At 48.8% G+C, this 19,384-nt stretch overlaps 4 protein-coding genes across 4 annotated transcripts; 2 read left to right on the forward strand and 2 right to left on the reverse strand.

Annotated features, from left to right (window-relative positions):
• Positions 1–3,954: 3,954 nt before the first annotated feature.
• ACHE_10008A (uncharacterized protein) lies at positions 3,955–5,827 on the reverse strand (the record flags this gene model as incomplete). Its single annotated transcript, XM_043283296.1, has 2 exons — positions 3,955–4,746; positions 5,006–5,827. The coding sequence occupies 2 exons, from the start codon at positions 5,825–5,827 to the stop codon at positions 3,955–3,957; spliced, it is 1,614 nt and encodes a 537-aa protein (XP_043131128.1).
• A 5,408-nt stretch (positions 5,828–11,235) lies between these two features.
• ACHE_10009S (uncharacterized protein) lies at positions 11,236–12,366 on the forward strand (the record flags this gene model as incomplete). The annotated part of the gene is made up of 2 exons (XM_043284407.1): positions 11,236–12,198; positions 12,346–12,366. 2 exons carry the CDS (start codon positions 11,236–11,238, stop codon positions 12,364–12,366), a joined length of 984 nt encoding a protein of 327 aa, XP_043131129.1.
• Positions 12,367–14,355: 1,989 nt separating this feature from the next.
• On the reverse strand, positions 14,356–15,798 carry ACHE_10010A (uncharacterized protein; the record flags this gene model as incomplete). Its single annotated transcript, XM_043275187.1, has 1 exon — positions 14,356–15,798. One exon carries the CDS (start codon positions 15,796–15,798, stop codon positions 14,356–14,358), a length of 1,443 nt encoding a protein of 480 aa, XP_043131130.1.
• Positions 15,799–17,591: 1,793 nt separating this feature from the next.
• Positions 17,592–19,157, forward strand: ACHE_10011S (uncharacterized protein; the record flags this gene model as incomplete). The annotated part of the gene is made up of 1 exon (XM_043275631.1): positions 17,592–19,157. One exon carries the CDS (start codon positions 17,592–17,594, stop codon positions 19,155–19,157), a length of 1,566 nt encoding a protein of 521 aa, XP_043131131.1.
• Positions 19,158–19,384: the final 227 nt, after the last annotated feature.

Genomic DNA, 19,384 nt, shown 5'->3' on the forward strand with positions numbered 1-19,384 from the left:
CACCGGTTGTACTACATATGGTATGGTTTCTGAGAATTTTACCCGAAAACATCAACTGGAGCGTGTAACCATCAAACCACGAACTATCGACGACTACAAGGGCCCAACGGATGATTGTATAAGGGAGGTAGCGAAAATCTCATTGAACGTGGGGGAAACCACCAAAACACTGCATGGCTGTATGTTGTTCCTAAACTGGGTAGGGGACTCGACATGATTTTAGGCCTTGCATGGATAGACGACCAACAAGTGTTTATCGACCCGAATGGTCCGAAATTGCGCTTCACAAATGGCATTGTTGTTAGCAGCATGGAAGATCAACCACAAATGGATATCCAGCCCATCGGGGCGAACGCTTTTGCACTATGGAACCGACAAAAGAAAAAGGACAGCAGCGTACAGATTTTCGCCGCAAGTTTAAAGGACATTGAGAAAGCATTACGACCCAAATTGCTGACAGACCCCCGCACCAAACTACCACCTCATTACCATAAATTCCTATCAGTATTTGACCGGAAGGAAGCTGACAAGCAACCACCATATCGAGGACCAAATATCGACCATAAGATTGAACTCAATAAGAACGCTGATGGAACGACCCCTGAACCTCCATGGGGCCCCCTTTATAATATGTCAAGGGATGAACTGCTTGTGCTACGGAAGACATTGACAGAGTTGTTGGAAAAGAACTTCATACGTGTTAGCAATTCGCCTGCTGCAGCACCTGTATTGCTTGTCAAGAAACCTGGTGGAGGCTTGCGATTTTGTGTTGACTACCGAGCACTGAACGCCATTACAAAGAAGGACCGCTACCCCCTACCACTAATTAATGAAACATTGGAAAGAATTGGGAAAGCAAAATGGTTCACCAAGTTGGATGTTATTGCTGCTTTTCACAAGATTCGTGTCGCTGCCGGCGATGAATGGTTGACCGCATTCCGAACTCGATTTGGGCTGTTTGAATGGCTTGTAACACCATTTGGACTAGCCAATGCACCGAGCACCTTCCAACGCTATGTTAATTGGGTCCTACGAGATTTCCTAGATGAATTTGCTTCTGCTTACCTTGACGACATCTTGATATTTACGGATGGAACATTGTCAGAGCATCAAGAGCATGTCTGCAAAGTATTAGGCCGTCTCCAAGAGGCTGGCTTACAGATTGATATTGATAAATGCGAATTTGAAGTGAAGTCAACAAAATATTTAGGATTCATTATTGAGGCAGGAAAAGGTGTCAGCATGGATCCAGCAAAGGTTGAAGCAATCATGAACTGGGCTGCCCCTACCACTGTGAAAGGTGTCAGGTCATTTTTGGGATTCGCGAACTTCTACAGACGTTTCATCCGAAACTATTCTGAACTTACAACTCCACTAACAGCGTTGACTCAAAAAGATAAACCCTTTGTGTGGGATGATAAATGCAAGGAAAGCTTCCAACAGTTAAAAAGGATGTTTACAACGGCACCAATCCTCATGCAATTTGATCCAGACCGCGAGACTGTCGTCGAGACTGACTCATCAGGGTGGGCCACTGGTGGCGTACTTTCACAGTATGATGATGATGGTGTATTACGACCTTGCGCGTACTTTTCCAAGAAAAACACTCCTGCAGAGTGCAACTACCAGATTCATGACAAGGAACTTTTGGCGATCATCAATGCATTGAAAGAGTGGGAATCAGAGCTCATATCAGTGGTAAATTTCCAGATACTGACAGACCATCGCAATCTCCGTTATTTTACTACCATGAGACGACTGAATGAGAGACAGATGAGATGGGCAGATCTATTGAGCCGATACAACTTCACACTTCATTACCGACCAGGGAAGCTTGCAGGGCGCCCTGATGCACTGTCTCGACGAGAGCAGGATGTTCCTGTATTGGGTGATGAACGGCTAAAGCATCGCGAACAACGACTATTCGATCCTGAGATCCTCAAGGACGGACCAGTGGAAGGAAGCAGCAAAAGAGGACTAGTTGAAGAACCCCATCCTATTAATGTGTCCCGGATCCTTCTAGCACCAGTCGGCATGGAGCCCTATAACAGTGAGCCAAGCGCACCTCAAGGATATGAACAGGCGAACGAACCTACCAATCTCAATAGTGAGCGACCATCGTTGGAAGAGCTACTGGATATGACTCTTGATGAACATTGGGCTCGGGTAGAGCCACTAGATGAAAAGTATGGTCGTATACGAGAAGCAGTGCAAGTAGGAGCACATCAATTCCCACGTGAACTGGGGATCAAAGCCTCAATCTCAGAATGCTCTATTGAACCGAACAACCGCTTGTGCTACCGAGGCCGGCGATGGGTCCCTGACATTGAATCTCTGAGGACAAGGTTGCTACAAGAAACACATGACTCAGTACTTACAGGCCATCCAGGGAGGAGCGCAATGTATGCTATCCTGGCACGAAGGGTCTACTGGCCTGCAATCTCTGAGGATGTCAGACGATTTGTACGGAACTGTGACAAATGCAGTGCCAACAATGTATGGAGAGACCGCCGACAAGGCCTACTGAAGCCTCTACCAATTCCAGACCGAAAATGGAGATATATTGCAATTGACTTCATCGAGAAGTTACCAATCTCAAATGGTTATGAAAACATCATGGTTATTGTCGATCGCCTTGGAAAAGGTGTCATCCCCATACCCTGTGAGAAGATCGACACCTACACAGTAGCACAGAAGCTTATTCAGAGTTTCATTGGCTATCATGGCATTCCAGCCAGTATTGTATCAGACAGAGGAAGACAATTCACCAATGAGATGTGGAAGCGTTTTTGTGAGCTACTGGGGATCAAACGACAATTATCAACTGCCTACCACGCTGAAACCGATGGCCAAACTGAGCGAATGAATGCTACTATTGAACTATTCTTGCGCTCATTCTGTGATCACACACAATCGAACTGGGCGTCATTGCTACCAATGGCACAGCTTGCAATATGCAGCCGGGATGCTGCCTCCACAGGTGTCAGTCCATTCTTCCTTGACCACGGCTACCACGTCGATCCCTTTCAGTTAGAAGAGGATGTTGAAATCAACCTTTCAGCACCAGACCTGGGCACCATGCGTGAACGAGGTGAACGAATTGCAGCCAAGCTAAGGGGAGCTCTTGACATCGCCACAACAGAACTGGCTGTCGCCCAACAGAAACAAGAAGACTATGCCAATCGTCAAAGAGATGTCGCCCCTGAATACCAGGTTGGGCAGAAAGTCTGGCTTGACCTGCGCAATATACAAACAGAACGCCCTAGCAAGAAACTGGGAAGCAGGCAGGCAAAATTTACTGTGTTGGAAAAGATTGGATCCCACGCCTACCGCCTCAACACACCAGGCACAATCCACAACGTGTTTCATACAGCGCTCCTCCGCCCAGCGGCAATGGATCCCTTCCCTAGCCAACGGAAAGATGACTACCAACCTCCTGCAGAAATGATCAATGGGAATGAAGAATATATGGTCGAACGAATACTAGATGAGCGTTTTCGACGGTGGGGACGAGGCGAAAGACATGAGTTTTTAGTCAAATACATTGGCTGGCAGGAACCGGAATGGAACGATGCGAGGAACATGGAGGATACCATAGCATTGGATGACTGGGAAACCTACAAAACGATGAATGGGATTGTTGTCCAATCGGCCTTGAGTATACCAAATGAGCCACCCCACGCCGGGGGGCGATCGCGGAGGCGACGAGGAAGGGGGGTAATGTAACGGGCTAGGCCCGAAAGGCACCTCGAACCATAAATGGTTCTCGATTGAAGCTATTCACAAGAGCGTGCCGAAGTCAGGTGATCGTAGATCACCTGATCACGAGTATATAAATCCACCGCCAGCGTGTCTTTCTTTCTTTCTTTCTTTCCTTTCCCCAACGAGTTCTTTTGTACATATCTATATATTAGATAGCAAGGCTTCGGCCCATTACATGCAGTTCCTTGTAGCTCAGGGTCTGCTGGTCATCGCTCCAGTAGATATATCCCAGACTGGTGGTGGTGTTCTGGATGCGCTTGCCAAACGTGCGCAGCCCGTGTGAGCCAGTTGAAGGGGGGCAGCCACCCCCGGGAGGAGGAACCGCTCCCGCATGGCCTCCAGGGCATCTGCCGGGTGCTCAACCTGACCATGGTCCGCCATCTGCACCGCGCGCTGCGCCACCAGCATCTGGGCCATCTTGATCAGCCCGGACAGGGAGCTGGTGAACGCGTAGGGGTCCCGGAAGGTCTGTTTCTCCACATCCACCCCCAACACTGCCAGGAAGGCCACCACCGCACTCTCAAAGAGATCCCCTTTCAGTGGGTGGTCCAGCAGCGCGATGGACAGGTCCAGGCAGGCATGGTCCAGTTGCTCATATGCTGCATGGCGCCGCTCGGTCCTCCGGTCCCCCTCCGGGTCCCGATCCCGATCCCCCCCACGGGGCGTCTGGATGACGACCCATGGGCCCCCTCCTGTGGTCCATGGTGGATGATCCGCCGCCCCGGGCCCGGGTGTGCAGAGTGGTGGCGAGGGCAATGACAGCAGCTCCGCTGCCGCCGTCTCCATCCGGTCCAGGGCCGCCAGCTGTGCAGTGGTGAGCTGGTGGCCGAGCTGCACGGCTGCATTGGGGCGGCTGGTGCGGTAGGCGAAGCAGATCAGCCGCTGCCAGACCTGCCGGTAGGCCCGGTAGGTGGAGGGCCGGAGCTGGATCAGGATGGGCCGGTCCCACACCCGTGGCCGTTGCAGGAAGCTGTTGATTCGGATCTGGTGGACCGGATTGAACAGGGTTAGCCATCCGTTGGATATTATCATCCATACAAATCGATGTACAGACGGAGAGATATAGATCGATATACATAGTATACACACACACATGCACACGCACATATATATATATATATATATATCTCCCTCTCTACATGCATATGGCATATGGGTGTGCACGTGCGTGCATGTGGTGTGGGAGTGCATGTGGTGTGGGAGTGCCAATATATATATATTTCTCGCTTGCTTGCCGACTCACCTGGTCAAACTCGTTGATCCGCCGCGTCTTGATGGACTGGTAGGCCGCCTCGATCAGCCGCTCGACGCTGGCGCTGAACACTGTCAGAAGGGGCTCAGCTGTGGGATCCGGTGGTGCAGCCAGCGGGGCTACCGCTGTGAAGGCATGCCCATGCAGGAACTCGGGCCACCGGGTGAGCTCCAGCCAGGGGGATATCTCGGTGGGCGCTTTGGCATCCGGGTCCGGCACCTGCTGGGCCCCGGCCTCCGCCGCCGCCGCGTCCTCGGCGAGGGCCCCGGCCACCTGCCTCCGGATGAACTCCACCTCACCCATGGTGGCCGCCTGGCGGGCCCGCTCCGTGTGCGCGGGTGGGGTGACCTGGAAGAAACCGCTGCCGGCACCGGAGGGGAAGAAGCGCTGACAGCTGACGGTCCGATACAGGGGCAGCGGGGACACCTGGCTGGCCGGGGGCTGTCGGCCCCGGGGTCGACGGTCCGCATGGATCCGGGTCCGGTGCCGCAGGAGGCTCTCAGGATTGCACACGATGTAGGCACAGTCGGGGTGGGGGCAGCGATAGCCCGGGTGGACGGGGAGCCCCGGGACCGGCGGACTCCCCGGGGCCGGGGGCGGCGGGACCGGACGGTCAGGCTCCCGCGCGGGGTCCCAGCAGGGCCGCTTGAGCATCAGGGCACAGGCGGCCCGGCGGAGGGCCGGGGTGGCCGCGGAGGGATGCTTGGGATGGCGGTTGGCCAGGTGGGCGGCGAGATGGGCGGGCCGCACGGCGAATCCACAGGGACCACAGATCCACAGGCGATGGGTGTCGTTGTAGAGGAAGAGGTCCATCCTCTTTCGTTCTCGGTCCTTCCTTCTTTCTTTTCAGGTTGTTGCCGGTGTTCGATTGGGTTCGATGAGCACTCACCGTTTATGTGTATGGGTATGGGTATGGGTATGGGTTTGTGGATGTGGATGTGGATGTGTATAATATCTATAGATATATATATATATATATCTATATCTATATCTATATATCGGGGACAGGAAGGAAAAAGGGAAAGAAGAGAAGGGGAGCTCGCAGCGTCTTAATAACCGGACAAACAGATCGAGATCGACGGATCGACGGACGGACGGGACGAAGGGGTGGGACCGGAGACGGGACGAACGGACCAATGAGGATTAGAGAAAACCGATCGGGCCCTGGATCGGTGACGCACTAGGGTATAGACTCCCATTTACGCCACTGGAAGAATTTGATAAAGCGATAAAGGGATTTTTTGACGATGGCCCTGCCGCCGCATCCAGCAGATTTGCGGCCCTTCAAACCGCTGTTATGTCTGGAGAGACAGTGGTTGACTCGAACGACAGCGTTCCCTTCATGGAAGATTTCATTGCTCAAATGTATCCTTGGAATTCCTGCAAACTGGCCACCACCCTTGTTCTTCTATTTGCCAGCACGCCAGAGCCAGAAGCTATGTTTAAAGCCCTTCAGTTTCAGGCTCGGTCTTTAGGAGGGCTTCCTACTATGGAAACAATCCTCGGCTCCCCATCTGCAGACCTGCCAAAGCGGTTCTCGCAGGCCAAAGTTGCCGCAATTGATGGAAAAGTCGGCAAGGTAACAGTATTGGGCGTGGTTCTCGTTGACGTGGAAATGGTCGAGCGGGGTGAGAAGAGGAGCCAGGACATGCGCTATACATCCTTTGCGCATTCTTTTGTCATGGCTATAGGAAGGGAGGGTGTTCGAGTGTACCAAGCATGGGGACAGCATGGTTATCGCCTGGATAAGTACCTAATGAGAGGCGGCTCCTGTGACGGCCTGGTCACGTTGGTTGCTTATCACGTGAGGTGTGGTTGTTTGCTTTGTTGCTTTGTTGATAAATATGGCGTTACCTCCTTTCTTCCTTCCTCATGTTGATTATTCTCGTCGATAGCTACCTAGGTAGAACCCATGAGTTGGACGTTCCATCATCCTAGTAGAGCGCCGTGACATAATAATCAACATCCTCCTTTTATACCTTAGGGAGAGAAATACCAAAGGCTTCTCCCTTCAAGGGATTCGCTGGTGCCGCAGTTCGGGAGCTGGCCAGGCTATAACAGTGTCTCCATTCAAGTTTCCATCCTCAAGTTCATCCTCAAGTCAAGTCAAGCGCTGCTTCAGTTAAGTTTCTAGAGCTCAGGACTGAAACTTCTGTTGTTGGCATATTCAAGTTCAACTTTCAAGAAGTCCAGTGGTTGCGACTATGCTGGCACCCCTTCAAGTTCTCAAGACTTAAGTTTTTCAAGATTCAAGCTCACGATCTCTTTCTTAAAGATCATGGACCCCTTTCAAGAACTCCGAAACGAATTTTCTTCTACGATCCGCGCCCTCCAGAATGAAATCGAATCCATCAAAAACGAACCCAAACCACTTCAACGACCAAAGCCATGCCTCCCCGATCCCGAGAAATTCAATGGACAATCTTTGAAGTTTGATACCTGGCTTGCTTCGATGAAGGCTAAGCTTAGGATTGATGCTCCAGCTATTGGTGATCCAGTGGCTCAGTTCTACTATGTCTATCTGAATCTGGAAAGCAAAGTCCAAGCTCTAGTTCTTCCCCAGTTATCTTATGCAGAAGACACCAACACCTGGGATTACAACACCATCCTTGATCAACTATCTCTGGTTTATGACAACCCCAACAAGGTTCAAGAAGCTGAAGATCATCTACTAGTCCTAAAGCAGGATAGTGGTGAATCTGTGGCAGCCTACATCGCCAAGTTTGAGAGGATTCTTTATGAGGCAAAGGGCAAAGATTGGCCTGATGTCACCAAGATTTCAGCGTTCAGGAAAGGCCTCAATCCTACTCTCCGAGGACGTCTCAACCAGCAGTTGAATCTTCCAAAATCATACACTGATTTCCTTCGTGTGGTTCAACAATTGGGAAGTCATTCTTTCAGCTCAAATTCCACCAATGTTTCCCACTCTCAATCACACCAATCTGGCTCTCACACCAAGTCTGATCCTATGGACCTCAGCGTCATCAATATCAACTCCCTGTCAGCAGCGTCCACCTCCCTAGATGAAAGGAACAGACGACGACAACAAGGATCCTGTGTGAGATGTGGCTCCTCTGATCATTGGGTGAAGGATTGTTCCATGAAGGCACACAAGGAATCCAATAAAATATGGAACCAGCAGATGATTGCAAGGTTAGAGGCAAACCGTCTTGATGACCTTAATGATCTCGATGATTGATTTTTGGAGATATTTGGACATGTTCATGTGTTTTTCTTTTTCAAGTGTCTCATGTATTGTTGCCTTCTCATGTTTTCTTACCTGTGGGTTGACCATGACATTGAGGACAATGCCTATTGAAGCCGGGGGGTAATGTGACGGCCTGGTCACGTTGGTTGCTTATCACGTGAGGTGTGGTTGTTTGCTTTGTTGCTTTGTTGATAAATATGGCGTTACCTCCTTTCTTCCTTCCTCATGTTGATTATTCTCGTCGATAGCTACCTAGGTAGAACCCATGAGTTGGACGTTCCATCATCCTAGTAGAGCGCCGTGACAGCTCCAGACTTCGCTCCTGGAAAGAGGCAAAAACATTCCTCAAGAGATTTCAGAAGCTCAGTTGTTCGCAGGTAGGATAACTCGTTTTGACGCAGTAGCTTTCTAATTCTTCTGACATGAAACAGGGGTCCTGGTCTAATGAACTAAACAGCGCGTATAAAGAATGTTTCGAAGTGGAACTTAATTCAATTTGTGGTAAAAGGAAGCTGCAATCTCCTATTGTTCCTGTTTACCGTCCCTGGGTGAAAATCCATGAAATTAATGATGTGAAAGTGGATGACATCAAGAAATTTACATGGAAGGATGCTATGTAGGTGGGACCGGGATGTTACAATTTGTTACCTAGCTTAGTTCTTCGCGATCAATACGAGTCATTCAGTATTGGTTACCTTTCTAGTTTCTGACTCGTCCGCATTCAACCAACAAACCAGTATACGTACTCGGTTGGCCTTGTTTCTCTATTCGTTACTCCGTCAATTACGCCTGGCCGTTTAGAACTTCGAGGGCCGAACCAAGTCTAAACAAAGGCTGAGTGAAGTTTCAACTCTTCTTCCAGCTTCTATCTCTTTGATTCTGGTGCAATGGACGAAGCAAGAGAGAAGCCGGCCTTGTTGAAGGAGCTGCACAGAGACCTAATACGAAAATATCAGCTACATGGCACGAGAATTGAGCATATTTGGCGCTCACTCAGCCGAAACCAACGGAAAGAAGCAGTCCAGGCCGGCGCGATCGACGGCCGAGTATTAAAGAACCGCACGGATCAAGCAATGGGTAATGTATATGATAAGCGAGCTGGACAGTCAACCGCCATTTCGCAACTCCCATCTTTAAACATATTTCTGTCCACAAATAACAATGGCATCGACTTGCAAAGAAAGTCAATTGATTTTGGCTTTCCAAGCTATTTAAAAAGACCAAATCTTAGTATTCGAGCTGCAGCAAGAATCTACTGAGTCCCACACTCTACACTGGCTACGCGTTTGAAGGGAACAATTTCGCGACGTGACTGTACACCAAATTCACGGAAATTGACTGACCTAGAAGAATCAACAATTGTTCAGTATGTCCTTGACTTAGATATGCGATTATTTCCACCCGGCTTCCTGATGTGGAAGATATGGCTTATCGACTACTGATGGAGCGTGATGGGAAACGTGTTGGCACGCGCTGGGCTTCCAACTTTGTTAAGCGACAACTACAGCTTAAGACACGCTTCTTTCGGAAATATGACTATAAGAGAGCTCAATGTGAGGATCCAGAGCTAATCCATGGCTGGTTTACACTTGTACAAAACACAATCGCGAAGTATGGTGTGATAGAATCAGATATCTACAACTTTGACGAGACAGGGTTCATGATGGGTATTATCTCAACAGGCATGGTAGTCATAAGTTCCGACAGAAGCTCCAATCCAAGATTAGCACAGTCTGGAGGCTGTGAATGGGTCACAGTGATCCAAGGGATCAATTCACAGGGATGGTCAATACCACGATTTATCATTGTTGCTGGCAAATATCATCTCTCGACCTGGTACAACGACAGCCCTTTACCAAAAGATTGGGTGATCGCTACGTCCGAAAATGGCTGGACGGCAAATGAGAAAGGCCTAGAATGGATTCAGCATTTCGATGGTATACTAAGCCTTGTTCTATAGGCCAGTATCGCCTTCTTGATGTTGGATGCTTTAGCCCACTTAAAAAAGCGTACGGTCGGCAAATTGAGAATCTGATGCGGGCTAGAATAAGCATATCACAAAAGGAGACTTCTTCCCAGCACTTTTCACTGCATTTCAGGATTCTATGACAGCAAAGAATATCCAAGGAGGGTTTCGAGGGGCGAGAATTGTGCCATTTGACCCAGAAAATGTGATTTCCAGGCTAGATGTAAAGCTACGGACGCCAACACCGATTGAAGAAATCCCTGAGATACCTACCCCTTGGGTTTCAAAGACGCCGAACAACCCAACAGAAGCGAGCTCACAGTCAGAATTTATTAAGATCTGAATTGCCCAACATCAAAATAGCCCGCCAACTTCGATTTATAATGCCATCGACCAATTTTCGAAGGGAACAAGAGAAATTATGCATCAGATAGCTTTGCTGAGGTCTGAGAATTGGATCCTTCAGGAGCATAATGAAATACTTAGCAAGCGTCGCAAAGCTAAGAAAACACATCTTCAACAAGGACAAAGTATGACTCTAGGTGAAGGACAAGACATTCAGACCCAACATGATGTGGAGGCTCAAATCAGAGAGGAAACGCGTCAAAGTAGTGGTCGCAAAGAAGGGGCCGAGACAAAGGGACGGCGTTGTGGAATATGCGGCAATCCAGGCACAGCGCACGAACTTGTCAGGAAGATTTACAAATGTCTGAAGAAGAGGAATCTGAATAATTTTTTTTTGAATATCAGTTGTTGTGGTTGATTTTGCAAGGATTTTTGTCATGCAGGTGCTATTGACTGTCCAGCTCACTTATCACATACATTAGTGTCTGTGCACTTATACCTGAGTGGAATCTTTGTGAAATTTCAGAGCCAGGATCGGATTATCTTCTGGATCACCTAAAGCATTGTGCTACCAAATCCCTTTATCAACAATATCATCAAGGGGTTCACAGTGAGCCTGGAGATGCGGCGGTCATCGCTGAGGGTATACACTCCAATAACATCCGCCATGTTGAAGCATTTCAATACAGTCCTACGCTGTTCATGGACGAAGATTGGTATGGGCTGTCCATTACAGTGGAGAATCTGGTGAAGTATAAGCAAGTCACACAGAGCTTGTCATCGGCTCTAGATGCCGGGCTTTGTGTGTCTCAATCGACTGGTGAACTCATCCTGGAGAGGCAAGTTTACATCCTGCAGGCACTGAATATCCTGGTTGAGGATATTCTTGAAGCGGGTTCATCATCGAGGATGTCAAGAACCCGACCGAGAAAACACGTGGAAGGGGCACACGTGGCACTGTTCACCCTGTCCATCGACCCAAAGCCAGAAAAGCTTCCCCCGGTGGAGATACTTGCTTGTGCAGTCGACCAAAAGTCCTCACTGGAGGAGTACATTGATCTATGTCGCACCGAGCCCGCCTTCCTTACACACGTGGTGAATACCTGGTTCTCCAGTCGACCTGAGCTGGTCCCTGACGAAAAGGGTCGAAGCATGCCTCTGGCTACAGACAAATTTATCAGGATCGCTGTTTTCGAAGTTATCCACAATGCGGTTATTGGAGCTGCTGTTTGGGGTTATCTGTGTTCTCTTCTACATGCTCTCGTCGATCAGCCAAATGACCGGTTTTACTGGAGTACGATCCTCCATGAGATTGCGGAGGTATCCCATTTCGAACATTGCCGGGCCCAAAAGCTGTTCAAGCGTTACGTGCAAATGGCCTCTGGGTCTAAATTTTTCAAACGAGTTTCCGGTGTATATGACAACGGCACTGCGCGTGTGGCCATGAAAATTAAACCAGACTTATTGACCAGGGTGGACCCGCAGATGCACTATATACTCTGTCTGTGTCAAGCCAAGTTAGATGTCTCCCAGGCGGTTGACTGGATCAGAAAGCTGGATGGTTTTCATCAAGCTCTACCCACAGAGCAAGGAAATATAACGGAACGAGAGTTCGACGCCTTCTGCGATCTTGCTGTGACTGCCAGTTTTATCCAGTCCTTGTCGGTATCGCTTCCATCATCCCCGTCAAGCCTGGGAAAAGGCAGATGTATGCGTCGGGACTGGAGAAATTTAGAACCGAATTGAATGCTCTCAAGACAGAGGTCGATTTAATAAACTTTGCTGTTCCGATTGATAACCTCTTGGAACCAGGGGTGGCTGAAGCTGCTCTGATCGCCTTTGACCAATTTATTGTCGACAGGACCGGCTCTGACCTAGGGTTCCTTTATCAAGACCTCAATGACAATTGCATTTTAAAGGTCCAGAGTCAGAATCAGCAGCACAAGGCAAAGATCACACAAAGTCCCAATACTGCTTTTCCTCACACGGCGAGTGAAACATCCGATCGAGAAATACGAATTGAATAGCGAAGAGAAAAAAACAAGACCCGGCCAGCGCACTCGTCCATATACAGCATATATCCAACAGTGGCGACTCCTCCGGATCCAGAAACCACAGTGGCCTCTCTGGTTTTCAAAGTAAGACCGGACATATTCGATGTCTTTTCAACGTTGTTTGCTAGGTCGAAATCGCGAGGATCAGTCACCTGGACCGCATTCGAAGCTGCAATGGCAGACTTAGAATTTTCTGTAGAACCAAAATTTGGTTCAGTCTTTACATTCTTGCCTCCTGAGCACTTCAACTTACGATACACCGACCCCATCAGTCACGGATTGAAGGTTCCAAACTTCTTTTCATTGCAGGGCGCCTGAAGAGGGTAGATGATTGGGAAGAGCGAGCCTTCGAGGTAGAGTGAATCCACGCACGACGCGGATTGGTGACAAGGATAATGGCCTTTTTTGACCAAATATCTTTTGCGTAGAGCCTTCATGTGTTGGAGTATGAAGAATTCCATCACTGCGTATCTGGAGTGATCGTCTCTGTTTTCACTTTTGTCTTCCGATAAGTCTTCGGACCCCAAAAAGCGAAATTCACAGGACCTTACCAGCAACGGCCGTCATACTAGTTTGGAAATGCCTGCGACAGTTTCTAAGTCACGGAGAAAGTTGCTGACAAAAAGGTATTACGTCGAAAGAGATCGACGGAGAAATACTTCGATGAAAAAAGTATAGTTATGAGTAGAGCAAAACATGCGGTTAGGTATACACCTGGGGGAAACCGGCAAGTATTTACGTTCTCGGCGGCTGCTTCGGGGTTTTGAGAGTTTTGGGGTTTGCAATTGGTATTTTTCTAAGGAAATATATAGCCAGAAGTTGACTTCTCTAGGTTTCCTATTATCTAAGACCAAGCCAGATAACGGACGAGGACTTCGAAGACTGGAAAACGGCTTGAATGATATGCATTCCATGATATAGTAAAATGGACGCTTAAACATCGTCGCACAACAGGATAGGAAGTTAAAAATGATAACATTATGTCGAACGATTCTTTCCCGACCAACCTCGACTGCTATCTCAGCCATAAAGTATCAGCCTGCATGTCTCATCCCACTGTTGAGCCTGGAATCGAACGCCATGATGAGCTTCAGTTATGGCGTGGGAGATCATCTTGCTATTGTGAAGCTGGTCAATACAGCGTGGTGTCTACCTTGCAGCATGTTTTGAGCTTCTACATGCAAGAATATTGCAGTTGAAACTGCCCCCTTGCTTGCAGCGCAACGTGGAAGTACCTGGTATGTAGTATAATGACTTTTTCTTTGCTGTTCTCAATCTTCGACTGAAGATACTGTCAGCATCCGGCAATCGGTGGACTGTATTACGGCCAACTCAGGCGACCGAGAATTAAACACCGACGATTTTCCGGGATTCTGACAATGGATGAGCACTGAGTAATTACAATGAACGGTCCCTTGAAAGCCGCTGCCATTCTTGTATGTAGAGTCACCATTTTCGAATTCCTGAGTGACAGGGGCGAAACATGTTGTAAAGACTGAACTTCCATGTGCGGATGGGTTCTGCATCCCCCAGCTATGGAGAACGTGGGAGAGTGAGCGGATAAGCAAAGTTAGAGAGAGGAAGAGAAAAAACCAGGAAGAGAGATGGAAGATGTCTTCGTCTTCCTCAATGCTCAATGCGGGTCAAGATTTATTCGTTTTGTATAGTCTTATATTGATATAACATTCACGGCCATCTAAAATACATGTAAATCCTAGTTTCAGGAAAAGTTGCCAGAAAGAAAAATGTTCCGATTGGCATTACAACTTTACATAGACAGATAACCGGAGCAGCGGGTGATACCTAGCTGTTGAACCAAAAAGTCATTGACGAACTGGCACTTGGGATCCTGGCGCTCCTGAATAGCCAAAAACTCAGGCAGCTTTGGGAACTTGTCAAGGATGTAGGTGGAATTCGCCGGAGACATCTTATTCCAGTGTGAGCGAACATTATACGCTTCACCGAATCGAGGAAGAAACTCCTCAGCCAACTCCTGGTTTTGCCACAGAGTGGTAAAGTTGTTGTATTCCTGCATCCAGTCAATCTCGAGAACGGCAAACACCCCACTGCTCTCGGGTCCAAGGTTGTAGGTGTTGACTGGGGAGAGATATGCGTCATCTCCCTTTAGCATGCGGAATTGGAAGACCATTTGCTCATTGTAAGGGGCCTTCATTCGAGGGGTCTGGCTCTGCTGAAACAGGGTATAGTTGGTGGCGGCTTCCAGAAGATACTCTGCAGGGAAAAAGTGTTCGATCTCGGCATAGAATTGGTGAGTGCACACACCCTCCGGGCCGCAGGAGACAGCATCAGAGACTTCATCATAGCAGATATAGTTTTTTTTGCAGTCACCGCAGCCATTGGCGCAGTAGTTGAGCGTGCAGTTCCGGACACCTGTGTAGTTGGTCGGCTCCCACCAAGAGGCAAAGTAGGTAGGCTCAATAGCCCAGTCCTGTGCCTTGCTATCCCAGTCAAAGTGCGGACCCCAGACTGTCATTCGATCATGTTCCTTGTATAGTTGAGCGATTTCCTTGTACATCTGGGCATAGTCGGTAGTGGCATTCAAAACCCGAGTGGTCTTCTTCACGAGATATGTCGGGTGCACTTTGATAGTCATCTCGGTGATCAGGCCAAGGGCACCAAGGCTGACTCGGAAGGCCTTGAGCTCCTCGGCATTGGTCGTCTGGTCGATGACACGGAGGGAGCCCTGAGAATCCAAAACACGCAATCCCACCACCTGTGTTGCCATATTGCCGACATGGGATCCAGTTCCGTGAGTTCCTGTAGAGACAGCACCAATGAAGTTCTGGACCTGCTCTACACCAAGGTTGTTGAACGAAAGTCCATTGGCCTTGAGCTCCTGTATCAGGTCATATACATCCCAGCCAGCACCAAAAGTGACAGTCATATCCTCCCTGTTGATGTCGAGGTGCTTCAAGTTGGTAAGGGAAACGATGTAGGAGGGCTTCTTGGTGCGGGCGGTGTCGACGCAGGTAGTAAGGTTCCCAAATCCATGGCCGTTGCCTACCACTTTGATAAGGGAGCCCCTAGCATACTGATCCTTGAGGAATGAGGCAGCAGCGGACTCATCCTCAGGGGCAATGTATGCGTCAGACTCACAGGTGACCTCGAATTGCCAGTTGAACCATCGGTAGGCGGAACTGAAAACTGCGTGCAGCAGCACAAGCAAGAGCTGTAGCTTCAAGCCAACCATTTTAGGGCGAGTCTATGGGTGTTCATAGTCAGCTCACGGCTCAGCAATGGGGGAATTGGACGAGCCACCTTGCTTTTGGTGAAATCACGGCCGGAGTGATTCAGCAGTGGCCTGGGCTTAATGAAACTTTGTGCACATCTCACTACGAAGACATGGACAGTTAAATACGAAGATTTATCCGCCTTTCCACGAGGGATCTTGGTTCTTTGGCCGGTGAGACTTCCGTCCCCTTTGATATCCACATCCTAATTGTCGCACCATGCTCTTTCCCACTTTGAAGTTTCTATTCCACTCACACCGATCAGTGCGGCCTTGGCCGGCATCATAATAAGACATGCCGTCTTCGGACACGGAACAGTTGAAGTAATAGCATGGACAGAGCACGCGGACGTCATCCACGGGATAGGATATTTGATGCGGGATGATAAGACGATGCAGATCTTATCTATCTTCACTTAACGTTATTTTGGGGGTGTCCACGATATTGCTAGACAACATTTCTGTACTTGGTGACGGAGCCTGTTTAACCAGGTTAGTGTATACAAACATTGTTTTTCTTTTTTTTTTCTTTGCACCCTTTCGGTGCCTCTCCTTTCTATGTCCACGAATTGAAATGCGATGAGACAACGCCGGAAGCCCCCGGGATCGGAGTAAATTATGACACGGAATGATAAGATGAAGCATGCAGATCCTATCCATGCTGGTGGGATGGCAAGCCACGCGCGAACAGTCGTGGAGTATATAGAAAAGATTTCACAGTTCAGGGCACTCACTTTTCCTGCCGAATGGCGTGACGCTGAGAATTTCTACTATTCCTCCGATATCGTGCGGTCTCTGAGAGCCAGTTCGAAAATTCTGTTGCGTGTTTCATACGCCGCACGTAAGGTCGATCATCGGTCCCTGGTGGAAATTTCTGGAGAATAGAATTAGGCTAAGCTAGTACTGGGGTTAGTAGAAGACATTTCTACCAACTAGTGGGTCTCCAGTCAGAAATTTTAGGTCCAGTGGCACTACCACATGTATTTTTTGATTGATATGATGGGGGGGCTAAAAAAAATGGGATGTCATTTAGCACAATAAATCCATTGCCTGATCTCAACGGGCTGTCAGTCCTCGAAACGCCTACGCAACGGCCGTGATGATAAAGAAGATTATCTTCATTGGCATCCTGATGACCGCTAACCGGCATTGTCCAAATAAGCCATTTGAGTGGTACTATGATCCAGCACTGACCGACACAAGACGGAATTAACATTCTTGGCTCGGGCTATCAATCGGCCGCCGTGCGAAGAGGCTCCAGTCCGATCGCTTGGTCACTCGTGCTCTATTCTTGAACGAGTTACTAGTTTGACAGAAGCAATTGATTGATATGATCCCGTCCCTGATTCATCAGCTCGATTCTGCGCGTGTCAATCTATGACGAGCGCCGATGGTCAAGGCTTTTCTAGATTTAGACTCTGGTCTCCGGAGAAAGTTTCTGAAGGAAAGCTCATCTATGGAAGAAGTAACTGGTTCTGTTCATTGCAATATCGGATGCGCGGAATTACTGGACCAGATTCGAGCTTTTTTGCGTAGAAGAAGGAAGACCATTGAATGCCAAGGGCTATCACCATGATTGATTGCCATGTAACTGGAATGTGATCTCGATGTATCCCGTGCCCTGGTGGTCATGTGGGATATTCATTATGGTGCGAGGACACCGGTCAATGAAGAATACAGTTGTTTTCTCTTCCTAGTTAGACAAATTCACACGCAGAACTCTTTCTCCTCTCTACCCTTGTTCTCATCCAGACATGAAGTTTGGGTTTGTTGAGGCTGCACTTTTGTCTGTCGCATTAGCGCAGACGACACACAAACATGCACCGATCGATATCCAGTCGAGTCTCCTGCGCGACCCCCGAGAAGTAGCCGACAAACGATTCGACTATATTATCGCCGGGGGTGGTTTGACCGGCTTGACTGCTGCTGCTCGGCTCACAGAAAACCCTAATATCTCTGTTCTTGTGGTCGAAGGAGGCTACTACGAATCCAACCGGGGCCCGATCATCGAAGATGTGAACACTTACGGCGATATTTTCGATTCTTCTCTTGATTACGCTTATCAAACTACACCGCAAGCTTCCAATAACCTCTCCGGTATAGTCCGTTCAGGCAAGGGCCTCGGAGGATCGACCTTGATTAACGGAGCCTCTTGGACTCGTCCGCACAAGAGCCAGATTGATTCCTGGGAGTCGGTCTTTGGAAATGACGGCTGGAATTGGGAAAATCTCACCTCTTACATGCACCAAGCCGAGGCAGCCCGTCCGCCGAACCCCGCGGAGGTTACTGCAGGCCACTTTTTCGACCCTTCATGCCATGGCCTGAATGGAGCTGTCCATACTGGCACTCGAAATACTGGCGAGAAGTTCAGCCCAATGATAAAGGCTCTCATGGACACTGTCAAACCACAGGGTGTCCCTACTCGACATGACTTTTGTTGCGGCGACCCGCATGGTGTTTCCATGATCCTGAATTCGGTTAACGCAAAGCAAATCCGCTCCGATGCAGCCCGTGAATGGCTGCTCCCTAATTACCGACGGCATAACCTGAAGTTATTAACCGGTCAGCTTGTTGGGAAGGTCCTCTTTGATGAGACTAATATTGGCCCCAAGGCTGTTGGCGTGGAGTATGGTGTTCATAAACAGTTTACGTTTAAGGCGTATGCGAAACATGAAGTTTTGTTGGCAGCGGGCTCTGCGGCCTCCCCTCTGATCTTGGAATGGTCTGGAATTGGTCTGAAGTCAGTCCTTGATACAGTTGGCATTCGGCAGATTGTCGATCTCCCTGTAGGTTTGAACCTGCAAGACCAAACCACTACAACTGTCCGTTCTGCTATCACTGCTTCTGGAGCTGGTCAAGGTCAGGCGGTCTATTTTGCTACTTTCAATGAAACGCTTGGCGATCTCGCACCCGTCGGAATTGATCTACTGAATATGAAACTCCAACAATGGGCCGAGGAGACTGTTGCTGCTGGTGGCTTTCATAACGTCACGGCCCTTATGAGCCAATATGAAAACTACCGGGACTGGCTTATTAACAAGAATATTGCTTATGTTGAACTTTTTTTGGATACAAGCGGCAAAATCCATTTCGATATCTGGGACCTCATCCCCTTTACCAGAGGTTACGTGCATATCCTTGATGCAGACCCTTACCTCGGCCGTCGCGCATACAACCCACGGTACTACCAGAATGAACTAGATGTTCTAGCTCAAGCTGCGGCAACGCAATTGGCACGAAACCTGAGCAATAGTGGGGAAATGAAGCAATATTTTGCTGGAGAACAAATACCTGGATTCAACTGTCACAACCTGGCCTAAGTGTCTCCCAAGTAATCGTATGCTCAATGCCCCTCCGGGTCCGGTCCGGTATGTCGTATGCGTTGATGGGTATATCGCCCCCTCCAGGCTCCGTAAGATAATCAACAAGTAGAAACGGTAAAGGTAATCGAATGGAGAAACAAGGCCAACCGAGTACGTATACTGGGTTGTTGGTTAAGTGCGGACGAGTCAGAAACTAGAAGGTAACCAATGCTGATTGACTTGTA

The sequence above is a fragment of the Aspergillus chevalieri genome, chromosome 1 (assembly GCF_016861735.1).
Source record: "Aspergillus chevalieri M1 DNA, chromosome 1, nearly complete sequence".
Classification (NCBI taxonomy): domain Eukaryota; kingdom Fungi; phylum Ascomycota; class Eurotiomycetes; order Eurotiales; family Aspergillaceae; genus Aspergillus; species Aspergillus chevalieri.